Source organism: Phacochoerus africanus, chromosome 2, assembly GCF_016906955.1.
Source record: "Phacochoerus africanus isolate WHEZ1 chromosome 2, ROS_Pafr_v1, whole genome shotgun sequence".
Lineage (NCBI taxonomy): Eukaryota > Metazoa > Chordata > Mammalia > Artiodactyla > Suidae > Phacochoerus > Phacochoerus africanus.
Genome location: NC_062545.1, coordinates 54422342 through 54435842, shown reverse-complemented (window position 1 = coordinate 54435842; position 13501 = coordinate 54422342). Strand labels below are relative to the sequence as shown.

The window sequence follows — 13501 nt, the reverse complement described above, 5'->3', positions numbered from 1 at the left end:
GAACAAGCAAGTAATTTCCCTCAGGAAGAACATGTAGAAGAGAGAAGCAAAGGATGAGAGGGCTGGAGGTTTGCATGTTGTAAAACAATCTCTGTTTTTATTTTTCATTATATCTTTGCCATTGCCATTTGAGTATCCTTTTTTCCCTAAACTGGACTGAGAGAAATTTAAGTTACATTTATCAATCTGACTAATTTTTGCAGTCGTTTCTAAATGCTTGAGAAAATCTCATGGTGTTTTATTTTTATATTTTATTTCTTGGAAATAAGATCAAGAAAAAATTCTGGAAAATAGGGTTAGAATATATATTCTTAAACTAAAATTCAGAATATAAACTAATCCGATAGCCAATTTATTTTTTTCTTTCTTTCTTTCTTTCTTTTTTTTTTCTTTTCTTTTCTTTTTTTTTTCTTTTTAGGGCCATACCCGCGGCATATGAAGTTCCCAGGCTAGGGGTCAAATCAGAGCTGCAGGCGCAGGCCTATGTCACAGCCACAGCAATGCTAGATCCAAGCCACATCTGCAACCTTCGCTGTAGCTTGGGACAGCATTGGATCCTTAAGCCACTGAGCAAGGTTTGGGATTGAATTTGCATTGTCATAGATACTAGTTGAGTTCTTAACCGATGAGCCAGGATGGGAACTCCTAGATTACGGTTTTAAATGTGGCAACAATTTAGAACGTTTTTGACTTACTTTTGCATACTTTTTAGATATCTTTATATATTCACTATTGCTTAAAGTCTTTTTAAAAACAAAGTTTAAATTTATTTTTTTTTAATCTTTTGTTTTTTTCTTTTTTGGCCACCCTGAGGTATATGGAGTTTCCTGGGCCAGGGATCAGATCTGAGCTGCAGTTGCGACCTATGCCACAGCGGCCAGATCCTTTAACACTGTGTCTGACTGGAGATTGAACCTGCATCCCAACGCTGCAGAGATGTTGCCAGTCCCATTGTGCCATAATGGGAACTCCTGCCTAAGATCTTTTGAAAATATTTCTTATGGAAAATTTCAAATATACATGAAAGTAGTGAAATTTATGTTATGAACTCCTTACACCTTTAACAGTTATCAACACTAGGCTTGTTCCAAACCTTCCCTTACCTCCCACCCTACTGGATGATGATGATGATGATGATGATGATTTTGGGCTGTGCCCAAGGCATGTGGAAGTTCCCAGGCCACAGATAGAACCTGTACCATAGCAGTGACCCAAGCTATAGCAGTGACAATATTGGATCCTTTAAATGCTAGGCCACTATGGAGCTCTCCGTGGGATTATTTGAAAGTATCTGACATGTTTTATCTATATACCATTTAGAATACCATATTTATTGTAAACTTCTATTATGTGAGATGGTCAGTTACAAACATTTCTTATCATTTTACTTTTTACTTGGCTCTTTAATATTTAAGATCACCTAGTATATTATTTGTATGAGCAATTATGAGATACAGTATGCCTTCATAAGATTAATATTTTACTTTTAATTGCAGGGAAAATTATAAAGTCTGTTCCTGGAAAACTAATGAAAGAGGTATATAACTAATTTAAGTGCATTCTCTAAAATGATACTTATAAGCATATTTAAAATATCAATACATTTTAATGGCTGAAAATCATAATTTTGATTTTTGATTTTTATACCATTATCTCCACAGAAAGGTCAGCATTTGGAACCTTTCATCATGAATTTCATTAATTCTTGTGAATCTCCGAAGCCTAAACCAAGTAAACCAGAACTGACCATTCTCAGCCCTACTTCAGAAAACAATAAGAAGGTATTGTGCATTGGCTCGAAGGGCCTTTAAGTTTGAAGTTGTCCTACTTGAGATGACTTTTCCATCATAGGGAGAATCCTATGTTAATTAAATGGATGGGACTTTATATTTTATATTCTTTATATGGAAATCAACTGTACAGTATAAGGAGGGTATTGTATGTAGTTGCTTGGTTCTTTGCTTTAGTGGAGTAGGAATTTCTTTAGAAACTATATTTGCAAACTTGGACCATTTCTGTATTTTAGGAAATTTTTTAAAGAGGTTTTTTCCTTAGATTGTAAAGCACCAACCTCCAGTAGTCAAGGAATTAATTGTTGTAATGTATTTGTTTTTATTTGATGATAGTATATAATTTTAACGGCTTATAAAATATTCATCCATTCATTAAACAAGTATTTTATTATTGCCTATTTATTATTATTTCCTACTATTTATTATTATTGCCTTTATTATTACCTACTGTTGCTTGCTGGACACTGGGAATATAAATATATATTCCATGTCTGCAGGAAGGACAATTTAGTTTCAGAATTAGTACCCAGCATGTGGAGCTATGTGAGCTCAAAGAACAGTCCTCCCCATCTCCCTCAAAAAAACCCCAAAGACTTTTTTTTAAAAATGTCTGTAAATGGTATCTTTAATTTTTTTTTGCTTTTTAAGTTTATTGTTGGTAAATAGAAATGCATTGATTGTGTATTGATTTTTAATTAAATAATCTTGCTAGACTTGTATTAATTTTAGTAGTATATTTGTTAATTCTTTTAAATTTACATACTTATCTGCAAATGGTGGCAATAGTTTTTCATTCATGGCTAGGACCTATTATAGAGGGAATGATTGCAGTGTTTCACCATTAAATAGTAGAGTGTAGCTTTTTTTGAAGACATCCTTTATGTGGTTAAGGAAATTTACATCCATGTTTGTGGGTGCACCTGCTTATAATTTTTCTTTCTCATTATATCCTTCCTTATAAGGTTATATTAACTTTTTTCTCTTTGCTGGCAGAGTTATAATTGGAATGATTAGTGCTTTAAGAAAGTGATAACTTGTTGGTAAAGTTATCAGGGCCTCAAGTTTTGTTTGTAGGAAAGCTTTTTTTTAAACAACCAATTTAATTTATTTTATGACTATAATATTTTGATTTATTTTTTTGTGAGTTAGATTTTGTTAGGTTATATTTTTAAGCAAATTCTCTATCTTATCTAAATTTGAAAACTTTTTGGGCTGAAGATGTCAATAATATCCTCTTTTCATTTTCTCTCACACTTGTAGTTATGTCCCCTTTTATTCTTGACATTCTCTGTGTCTTCTTTTTCTTTCCTTTTTCTTTTTTGCTTAATCTTGTCAAAGTTTTTGTCCATTTTATCATTGGTTTTGTTCTTCTCTATCAGTTTTTTTTTAAGTTCATTAATTTCTGTTATTTGATTATTATAAATGATAATAAATTCTTTTTTGCATATTATTTGGGATAAATAAGGCTGAAATTTAGTTGTATTTTGTCATTTTTTGCTGTAAGTAATTCTTCATATCTTTTTTTTTTTTTTTTCACATGTATTAGGCCTTTCTGAGCTTTGGCTGTTATTGTCCAAATAAGCTTTCTTTAAAGCTTAATGTTCCCCTCTAAAGATTCTTTGATTAAATAGTAATTTATAGGAGTTCCCCAGTGATGCAGAGGGTTAAGGATCTGGCATTGTCACTGTTCTGGCTCAGGTTGCTGCTGTGGTGTGGGTTTGATCCCTGGCCTCAGATATTTGTATAATCTTTAAAATCATGTTAGATTTTTTTTGTTTAGTTTTTTATTTATTTTTCTTTTCTGGCCATGCCTGTGGCATGTGTAAGCTCTTGGGCTAGGGATTGAACTAGAGCCACAACAGTGACAACGAGTCATAGGAACAACACCAAGTCCTTAACCACTAGGCCACCAGGAAACTTGTATTAGACTTCAATTTAGCTAGTATTAATGTTTTTATACATCTTTATATGTTCATTTGCTCCTTTTGTGTAAAAAATCAGAGAAGTTCTTTATGCATAATGAATTATCTGTTGTGTCTAAAATAAATGTAGACTTTTATGTAATACTTCGGTGCCCCCAAATATTGTATTTTTAAATTCAGTTTTGAATATAAATGTGGACTTTTGGAAGCAGATCTTAACCTTTCTGATGTTTTTTTAAAAACTTTTCTTTCTTTTTTTTTTTTTTGGTCTTTTTGCCTTTTCTAGGGCTGCTCCTGCGGCATATGGAGATTCCCTGGCTAGGGGTCTAATCTGAGCTGTAGCTGCTGACCTACGCCAGAGCCACAGCAACGTGGGATCCAAGCCGTGTCTGTGACCTACACCACAGCTCATGGCAACACCGGATCCTTAACTCACTGAGCAAGTCCAGGAATTGAACCCGCAGCCTCATGGGTCCTAGTGAGATTTGTTAACCACTGAACCACGACGTGAACTCCTAAAAACTGTTTTGATTGGAAAAAGTTTAAATTCCTTTGCTCTGTATCACCTTACCTTAAGTAATTATTATCAGCCGGTATAATAAACTGTGTGTTTTTATTATTTCAATTTTTACTTTAGCTTTTCAATGATCTGTTTAAGAATAATGCAAACCGTGCTGAGAATACAGAAAGAAAGCAAAATCAGAATTATTTTATGGAGATGATGACTGTAGAAGGAGTCTATGATTACCTGATGTATGTAGGTAAGATCTCTGTGGTTACTGTTAAAACTTGGTATTGCATTTCTGCTGTGATGAACATTAATGCTCTTGAGTTTTGTCACACTGTAAATTTTTTAAAAATTGAAGGTACTTTTTAAGTAAGAATTCAATATTTATAATTGGTCTTGAGCATATTAAAGTTATTAGTGCTTATAAATAAAATATTGACCATTCGTGTTTTTTATGTTAGAAAATGTTTAAATATCTTTTTGCCTTATCAAAGTGTTTCATGTGCTCCTTCTCAGGACGGGTGGTTTTCCAAGTTCCTGACTGGCTTCATCATCTTTTAATGGGAACTCGAATCCTCTTTAAAAACACCCTGGAAATGTATACTGACTATTATATTAATTGTAAACTAGAACAGCTATTTCAGGAGCACCGTTTGGTTTCACTCATAACGCTTCTCAGAGGTTTGTATTTTCCTTGTGTGTTTGTTTCATGTTTTGTGTACTCTCAAAGGCTTCAATTGGATCTAAAAGAGCGAGCAGTCTTGTTTTTCTTTGGTTTATTAGTATTTCTACCATGGGGAAATATTTGTATATAATAGGTGAAAATTCCAGCAAATGTTTCTTTTTGTCTCTTTTTTTAGATGCTGTGTTCTGTGAAAACACAGAACCTCGTTCTCTCCAAGATAAGCAAAAACGAGCAAAACAGACTTTTGAAGAAATGATGAATTACATTCCAGGTATAATATTTAAAAAGTAGTTTAATATAGATTAGGATTCCTTTGAGGTCACAATATTACTATTCCTTTAAGGCTAATTTTTACCATTAGTTTTTATTTTAGAAACAGTTATAAGAACCAATTAGAATTAACTCATTAGTGAAATAAAATTTGGTTTTTATGATGTTAGCAGTGACAAGGCTGTTTCTCCTCACACAATGATCAGATTTGTTCAGTAATGACTTAGCATCCAACTGATCAAAGTGATGTGTTTTGTGGGACAGTTGGAGTCCTACTGCTCACTTCACCATGAGAAGAGCTTCACTAGGGTGTGTAAGATCAGAATTTATCCATTCATTCCAAGTTTATTGGGCACCGTCCATGTGCCAGGACTGTGTAGAGCGCAAGGCATATAAAGAGACATGTAAAAATAGTACTTGGGTAGCTCAGTCTGGAAGGAAGAGCTCAGTCATACAAACAAAACATTTGCATGGTAGTAGAGACATGTTCAAGTTACATAGTATCTCACAGGAGGAGGGCGACCACCTCTCCTATAAAGGAGGTAGACTTGGGGCACTAAGTGAATGTCAGTAACTTCTTAAGGTGGGAAATATGAGGAAAAAACATCAAAGAGTCAAAGCAGAGAAGACTTAGTTAACGACATTTTGAATGTGAAATGTCTATACATTATTCAGGAGGAAATGTGTAGTAAGTGATTAAATATCTAGGTTTGGAAATTGGAGGAGTGATGGTATAGGATGGAGATGCAGTGGTCATGTAGGAGTGGGTATTAATGCCCAGGTTGAAAATATAGAGTAAGAATTGAAGAGGGTGTAGGACTGGACCTTAGGAAATTCTCATCATTGAAAAATGAGTCCTAGAATGGTCCTGCAGCTCTATGTGAAGACAGTTAAGTTCAATCTGTGATCTGCATGTGAAAATGAACTAAAGCTATTTTTGAGTAAATCTTCTGTAGGTACATGGTAAAGAAATTTCTTACTGTTTTGTAATATGGTGACCTTGAGCATTCATGGTTTTAACAGTCCTAGGTTTTTTTTTGGAGGGGGGGGTCTTTTAGGACCACACCTGCAGCATACGGAAGTTCCCAGGCTAGGGGTTTTAATTGGAGTGGCAGCAGCCGGCCTACACCACAGCCACAGCAACACAGGATCCTTAACCCACTGAGCCAGACTAGGGGTCTAACCTGAGTCCTCATGGATACTGTTGGGTTCATTACTGTTGAGCCACAATGGGAACTCCAACAGTCCCAGTTCTGATATTCAGGAACAACATGGAAAGCCAGTAATCATTTGTTATTTTGCCAGGCACAAATTTGAATCCCATTTATTTGAGGACTTCTATTTGGAAGAAGTAACTTAGCTAGTGAGGAAGCTTAGCCTTTCTGTTGTCCTCTACTCATTTCTCCCTTAGTGACTCCAAAGGTTCTGAAAAGATTGCTTATTTTTGTCCATTATGCTTCATGCATGCTAATTGGAAAATTCTGTGTAACATTGGTGAATTAGAGGATTCACAGAGATACATATTGAGCCATATATCTTGAAAGTACCAAGGATCTACTGTGCTTATTCTAAATTGAATTTGGCTTTGACCTCTTAGGGCTTAGACTTATCCCATATAAGCAGACATAAAAGGAGAGTTTTCCATGATCAACATTAAGAGTTTCATGATTGGGGGAAGAAAGGGCACATATTTGGGCATCTTGTTTACTTAAGAATAATTTTCCTATTTGAAGGAAAAGATTCTGCAGAGATTTTAGTAAGGACTGACTCTGTGGTAACAGGAATGATATATGACAGCTGTGTGGTCAAACATGAATTGGAACTTTTGGGACCCTAAATTTGTGTTTAAATATTTTTTCCAAAAGAGTTTTCTGTAAGATGGTTAATACTAATTATGCAAAAAGCACAGAAATAAATTAAAGGGGTCATATTCATTGAAGGGAGTCTGTGTTCACCATAAAATCAAATTAAACTTTTAAAAATATTAGCATGTTCAAACATTATGAAAAAATAGAGAGTAAAGCAGAAGCCATCCTGTCCCTACTGTGCAGAAGTAGCCATGTGCTCTCACTTGGTTAATCCTCACAGATGGTTTTTATCTGTCTCTGTACATGTATGTACAAATATGTGTACATCATTTTATGGTTTTATTTTGTTTGTTTTACTTGATTGGGATAATAAAATAGATACTGTTTTCCAACTATCTTTTATCACCTAGTAGTATAAGCAGATTTCTTCACTGTAACATTCCCCAGAGCTTGCAGTATGCTTTGTGTGTTGTTAATCTCCAAAAGAAGGATACACGATACTACATTTCTTAGCTTGACCACAGAACTCTTTTGTTCAAGAGCCTCTTGCAGGAACACTGGTTTAGGAAATCTGATTTACAGTTTTTGCATAATACCCTGAAACAGGGTGGGGATTTTGCTTTATGATCCAGTAAATGATGAATCATATAATGTAAAATTGTTTCACATGTAGCTTTCTTGTTTAGATCTGATAGTCAAGTGTATTGGTGAAGAAGCCAAGTACAAAAGCATCAGACTTCTATTTGATGGTTTACAGCAGCCAGTTCTCAACAAGCAGGTAAAAATTCATTAAAGCAGGTTATCTAGTCTTGGCTAAGCTTGATAAATGACACAGTAGAGTGTCTGCTATATTATTACCTGGGAAGTGATACTGTACTAAATTGAGGCAATGGATAGAAAAAAGCATGTTTTGTTCTCTTTTTTGCTGATTATTTTTTTCTTTATAACGTGAATTATTTTGATTTAAAATATATATTCATTGTAGAAAATTTGGAGTATACTGAGAATTCATGAAATAAAGTAAAAATTTAAATATCAAGAATTACATAATTCAGGAGTTCCCATTGTGGCTCAGTGGAAATGAATCTGACTAGTATCCATGAGGACGCAGGTTCGATCCTTGGCCTTGATCCAGTGGGTTAAGGATCTGGTATTGCCGAAAGCTGCTGCGTAGGTCACAGATGAGGATTATATCCTACATTGCTGTGGCTGTAGGCCTTAAGTACAGCTCCAGCTCCAATTCGACCCCTAGCCCGGGAACTTCCATATGCCACAAGAGTGGTCCTAAAAAGGGAAAAAAAAAAAAGAATGGAACATTATGGATACTATTAAAGCTATTTTTATGCTTGTTTTGTATTGTCAGTTTTATTCCCTGCCTTCTCTATAGAGGTAACCATAGTCCTGAATTTTGTGTATATTGTTTTTATGATTTTTTTGTTTAATGCCTTAAATTTTTTTTTTTGATGTTTTAGCTGACTTATGTTTTGTTGGACATTGTGATACAAGAACTGTTTCCAGAGCTTAATAAGGTACCTAAAAAGCAGCTATTTTATTATTTATTTTTTAATGCTATGCTGAAATTTATTTTAATTAGGGACACAGAAATTAAGGAAATCCTTATGTTTCTGATCATCTTAAAAATGAACAGTCTTGGGATTCTCTCTGTGGCACAGTGGGTTAAAAATCTGACTGAAGCAGCTCAAATAACTTCAGAGGTTCAATCCCCGGTCTGGCGCAGTGGGTTAAAGGATCTGGCATTGCCACAGTTGCAGTATATCATAGTTGCAGCTCAGATTCAATCCCTGGCCCAGGAATTTCCATATGCTATTGGTGTGGCCATAAAATAATAATGATAAAAAGAACAATCTTAACAAATGGCTCTTTATATTTTCTTCATTTAGCAAACTCAAACATAGAGTGGATTTTGGGAGATAGTAGCTGAGTAGCCTTTGCCTTGACTTCCTCCCTTCCTGATCACAATCAGATAGGGACATTATATCCCATAGATTCTTTTCAGGGGAAGGTGAGTTTACATGCTAGCACTAGAATGAGTCAAGCTCTGCAGGCTGCCATCTGCAACAATGAATGCTGTATAAATCAGACTTGAGCAATTTTCAAGCAGTTGAGTTTATATGAACCCAAGAGTACAAAATGAATTGAAATTGAAGGATGGTAATATTATTATTATTATATTGAATCTTCAGGGCCTTGAGTTTTGAGTATTGCTTTTTGCTGTTTTTATTTTTTGGTGGGATGAAATAAGCTACTCTTTAAGATTGTGGTAGAGCAATGAAATGTCAAGTTTTTTAGAGAAAACCAGATTAGGTCTGTTTACCTATTGAATACAAGTTTTCAAGTCATAGCAATACTAAATGTATATTACATGTGTATAAAACAGGATGGCATTTGTGGACATCTTGTGTTCACTTTACCTAGGATTTAGTACCAGCTCTCTGTTTGAGAATTTATAAGGTCTGTCACTATATCATAACCATTTTTCTCATCTCTGAAACAAATATTATCTGTGGCATGTTCCAGCTAATTTCTTGTGTGTTTTAATAAAAAAAATATAAATATGCCTTGTGTATGAATTTTAATGCACTGGAACTAGGCAGTTCATAAATGAACCCTGTTTTGTTTTTTGTCTTCTATTAAATAGATTTATTTTTACTTTAGGTACAAAAGGAAGTTACCTCTGTGACATCTTGGATATAAATATTTGAGTTTGGGATAGCATAACCAGCTGAAATTTTTGCTGTGCTAGTATAGTAGATATGTATTGTTTTTTTCGTTTACTTTTGTATATTTCTTGTATATATCATGTAATTCAGTGTCTGAAATTTTGATTTTTTTTGTTTTAATAAAGACTAACACAGACTTAATAATGATTGGGTCTCATAGCCTTTCATTTTACATCTGTTATCCAAATTTTTTTTTTTAATTTTTTGTCTTTTTGCCTTTTTCTAGGGCCACACCTGCAGCATGTGGAGGTTCCCAGGTTAGGGGTCTAATCGGAGCTGTAGCCGCTGGCCTACGCCAGAGCCATAGCAACTCGGGATCCGAGCTGCGTCTGCGACCTACACCACAGCTCACGGCAATGCCGTGTCCTCAACCCACTGAGCAAGGGCAGGGATCGAACCCGCAACCTCATGGTTCCTAGTTGGATTCGTTAACCACTGCGCCACGACGGGAACTCCTGTTATCCAAATTTTATTAGACATGTATCATTTGTTATTGCTGTTTTTCTTTTTTTTTCTCTTTTTACGGCTGTACCTGCAGCATATGAAAGTTCCTAGGCTAGGGGTTGGATAGGAGCTGTAGCTGCTAGCCCACACTACAGCCATGGCAACACCAGATCTGAGCTGCATCTGTGACCTATGCTGCAGCATGCAGCAGTGCTGAATCCTTAACCCACTGAGTGAGTCAAGGGATTGTACCCTCATTCTCACAGATACTATGTCAGGTTCTTAAGCCGTTGAGCCACAACGGGGACTCCGTATTGCTGTTTTTTAAAGAGATAATTCATAATCTTCTTGGGGCAAATAGCTAAGACTGATAACCTCTTGTATTATATCACTTTGAAAATAATTTTAGTGTGGAGAAACAGGAGTAAGATCTGGCTTACTTTCTTATTTAGAGTTAATACATTTTAGTAGATTTATTTTCCTCTTTTTTCATTTTCTACATAGTTAGCTGTGTGTCTATAAAGAAGACATTCTTTATGAGTTTTTTAGATAGCAAACAAGAGACTTCTTACTCTTGCTGAATGATTGACAGGTTACCTTTTGGATGTGATATTTGTGATTGTGTGGTTACGAATACATTTCATTGAATGTATGTAGCTATAGACCCAAAGTTTGTATAAACAATTTAGTCAGGTAGATTTTTGGTTTATGTTGTCTCTCCAAAGGAAAAAATATGCATTAACTGTATTCCTTGAGGAAAGTTAACCTAAATGATTATTTTTAAAGATTCATTATTTAGAATTCTACTTATAATTTCTTCTCGTGCTATGCTTTTCTCCTTGAAACACATTTCTTTCAAAATTAGACATTTTGTGTTTGCTTCTTGACTGCAGTGTTCACTCAGAATATACTTATTGAGTTCCAACCATGTATCAGGCACTGATAATGTGGGAACTCTAAATGTAATTTGGAAAACTAGCCCATTTAATAATACTATTCACTTATTTTTTCCAAGGTTTTAAAAAAATGGTCATTGGGTATTACAATTTTTTGTTTTGACAGTTTTATTATCTTTTTAATTGCTTAAAAACTCTAGAATACATGTCAGTTTCTGTAAATCAGTGCTTTAATAATAAGCCCTAAACATATCCTAATTTTAATTTCTCAGGGACAGGTGGAAATAATCAGGCTAACTTTTCACATTTAAATCCGTGGCATTTTGAAAATTACTATTTAAAATATCGTGGTGGGGAGTTCCGTCGTGGCGCAGCAGAAACGAATCCGACTAGGAACCATGAGGTTGCAGGTTCAATCCCTGGCTCGTGAACTGGTGTTGCCGTGAACTGTGGCGTATGTGGCAGATGCGGCTCAGATCTGGCGTTGCTGTGGCTGTGGCGTAGGCTGGCAGCTGCAGCTCCGATTTGACCCCTAGCCTAGGACTCTCCATATGCCGCAGGTGCAGCCCTCAAAGGACAAAAAAATAAATAAATAAATAAATAAAATTTCATGGCGAACAGGAAAAATAAAATATTTTTTAGATTCTTTTATACCATTCTTACCCACTTTCCTAAAAATTGTGGTATTTTGCTTATTTAAATGAGAGAAATTGTTATGGATTTATCAGTTGGCTTGGGCTACCATGATAAAATACCATAGATGGGGTGACTAAGCCCATTTTTTTAACCTCTTAATTTGGTTCTCACAATTTTGGGGGCTAGTTAGTCCAAAATCAAGGTGCCTGCAAGTAGGTTTCATTCTGAGACCGCTTCTCTTGGTGTGTAGATGGCTGCCTTTTTCCATGTGCTCACACGAACTCTTTGTGTGGGTACGCAGGAAGAAAAAGATCTTTCTCTCTCTTTTTCTTCTTATAAAGCCATTAAAGCTTTTAGGTTGAGCCTTATGACTTGATTTAACCTTCATTACCTCCTGAAGGCCTCATCTCCAAATATAGTCACACTGAGGTTTAGGGTTTCAACATATGACTTTTAGGAGGACATATTTAACTCCACAGAAGTGGGTAAGCTCTGTTTCAAGAAAATGTGATGTGTAAAAATCTACACATACAAAATTAACCACTTGCATTATAAAAGGAAAGGAACTAGATGTAGTCTCTCTTGGCCAGGCATTCTGTATCATCAGCTGTAACTGTCAGGTGGAATTTTCCTCTTTTTATTTATTTATTTATTTTACTTTATTTATTTATTTATTTATTTATTTATTTATTTATTTATTTATTGTCTTTCTGCCATTTCTAGGGCTGCGCCCTCGGCACGTGGAGGTTCTCAAGCTAGGGGTCTAATTGGAGCTGTATCCACCAGTCTACACCAGAGTCACAGCAACACGGGATGTGAGCTGCACCTGCAACCTACACCGCAGCTCACGGCAACATTGGATCCTTCCACCGAGGAAGGCCAGGGATCAAACCCACAACCTCATCGTTCCTAGTCGGATTCATTAACCACTGAGCCATGATGGGAACTCCTCGTCTGCTCCCTTAGCAGGGCTTTGAAAGTTGTAAAGAACATTTTAACTTTGTGTTGTAAATATAACCATTTAGCCATAGATATCAGAAGATTTTGAGAAATGGTTGAAAGCAAACACTTAAGTTATCATTTATTGACTTACCAAAAACCATTAGACATTACAGTAGGAGTACTAACAGAAGTCTCATTTGCCACTGTTCTCTGCAGAGTTTTGTAATACTATATATACAAATTATAATTTCAGATATGGTCAACATTAGAATAAAAATGACTGAATGAACAAACCAATAGCTCTTGCTGGTCCACTCCACTTCCATTTCAAAGAATATGTTCTCTTTTATGTATCCAGTAAGCGCTTCAACAATGCCAGATACATGAGGAGAAATCTTTAACCTGAGGCCTTTGGGCCCCTTGAAGATTGTTAAAGCCATTGTGATAACTCACTTTTATTTGAGGTGTGATGGGAAGATATTGAACAAGTTAGCGACATGATCTTGCTAATACTGTGATAGAATCACTTTGGTTACTGTATTGAGATCATTGAGAACAGGCTAAAGTGGAGCAAAATTTGAGACAAGGAGCTCATTTAGGAGGTCGTTAATGTGATTCAGTTGAAATCTCAGTGATTTGAATCAGGGTAGAGTTTTCGAGAAGTTAGTCTTTTTTTTTTTTTTTGTCCTTTTTTCCAAAGTTAGACAACAGAATTTACCAATGTGAGTTTGAGGAAAAGGGAGCAGCTAAGGATGACCCCAAGCTTCAGTCTAAGCATAGGAATGATGAAGGGCCCATTAAATGAGATGGAGACTGTGACTGGAACACGTTTTGAGGGAAAGACCAGGAATTGACT

At 35.4% G+C, this 13501-nt stretch overlaps 1 protein-coding gene across 6 annotated transcripts in view; it reads left to right on the top strand.

The window, feature by feature from the left end:
* Window positions 1-9874, top strand: part of SNX14 (sorting nexin 14) — an 82921-nt gene extending 73047 nt beyond the window's left edge. For all 6 annotated transcript variants that reach the window (XM_047760587.1, XM_047760578.1, XM_047760569.1 and 3 more), the window contains 8 exons: window positions 1497-1537; window positions 1662-1781; window positions 4353-4476; window positions 4740-4904; window positions 5084-5179; window positions 7673-7764; window positions 8459-8515; window positions 9663-9874. In XM_047760587.1, coding sequence (XP_047616543.1) covers window positions 1497-1537; window positions 1662-1781; window positions 4353-4476; window positions 4740-4904; window positions 5084-5179; window positions 7673-7764; window positions 8459-8515; window positions 9663-9701 — 734 coding nt within the window. In that variant the 3' untranslated portion in view covers window positions 9702-9874. The remainder of the gene's footprint in view (window positions 1-1496; window positions 1538-1661; window positions 1782-4352; window positions 4477-4739; window positions 4905-5083; window positions 5180-7672; window positions 7765-8458; window positions 8516-9662) is intronic.
* Window positions 9875-13501: the final 3627 nt, after the last annotated feature.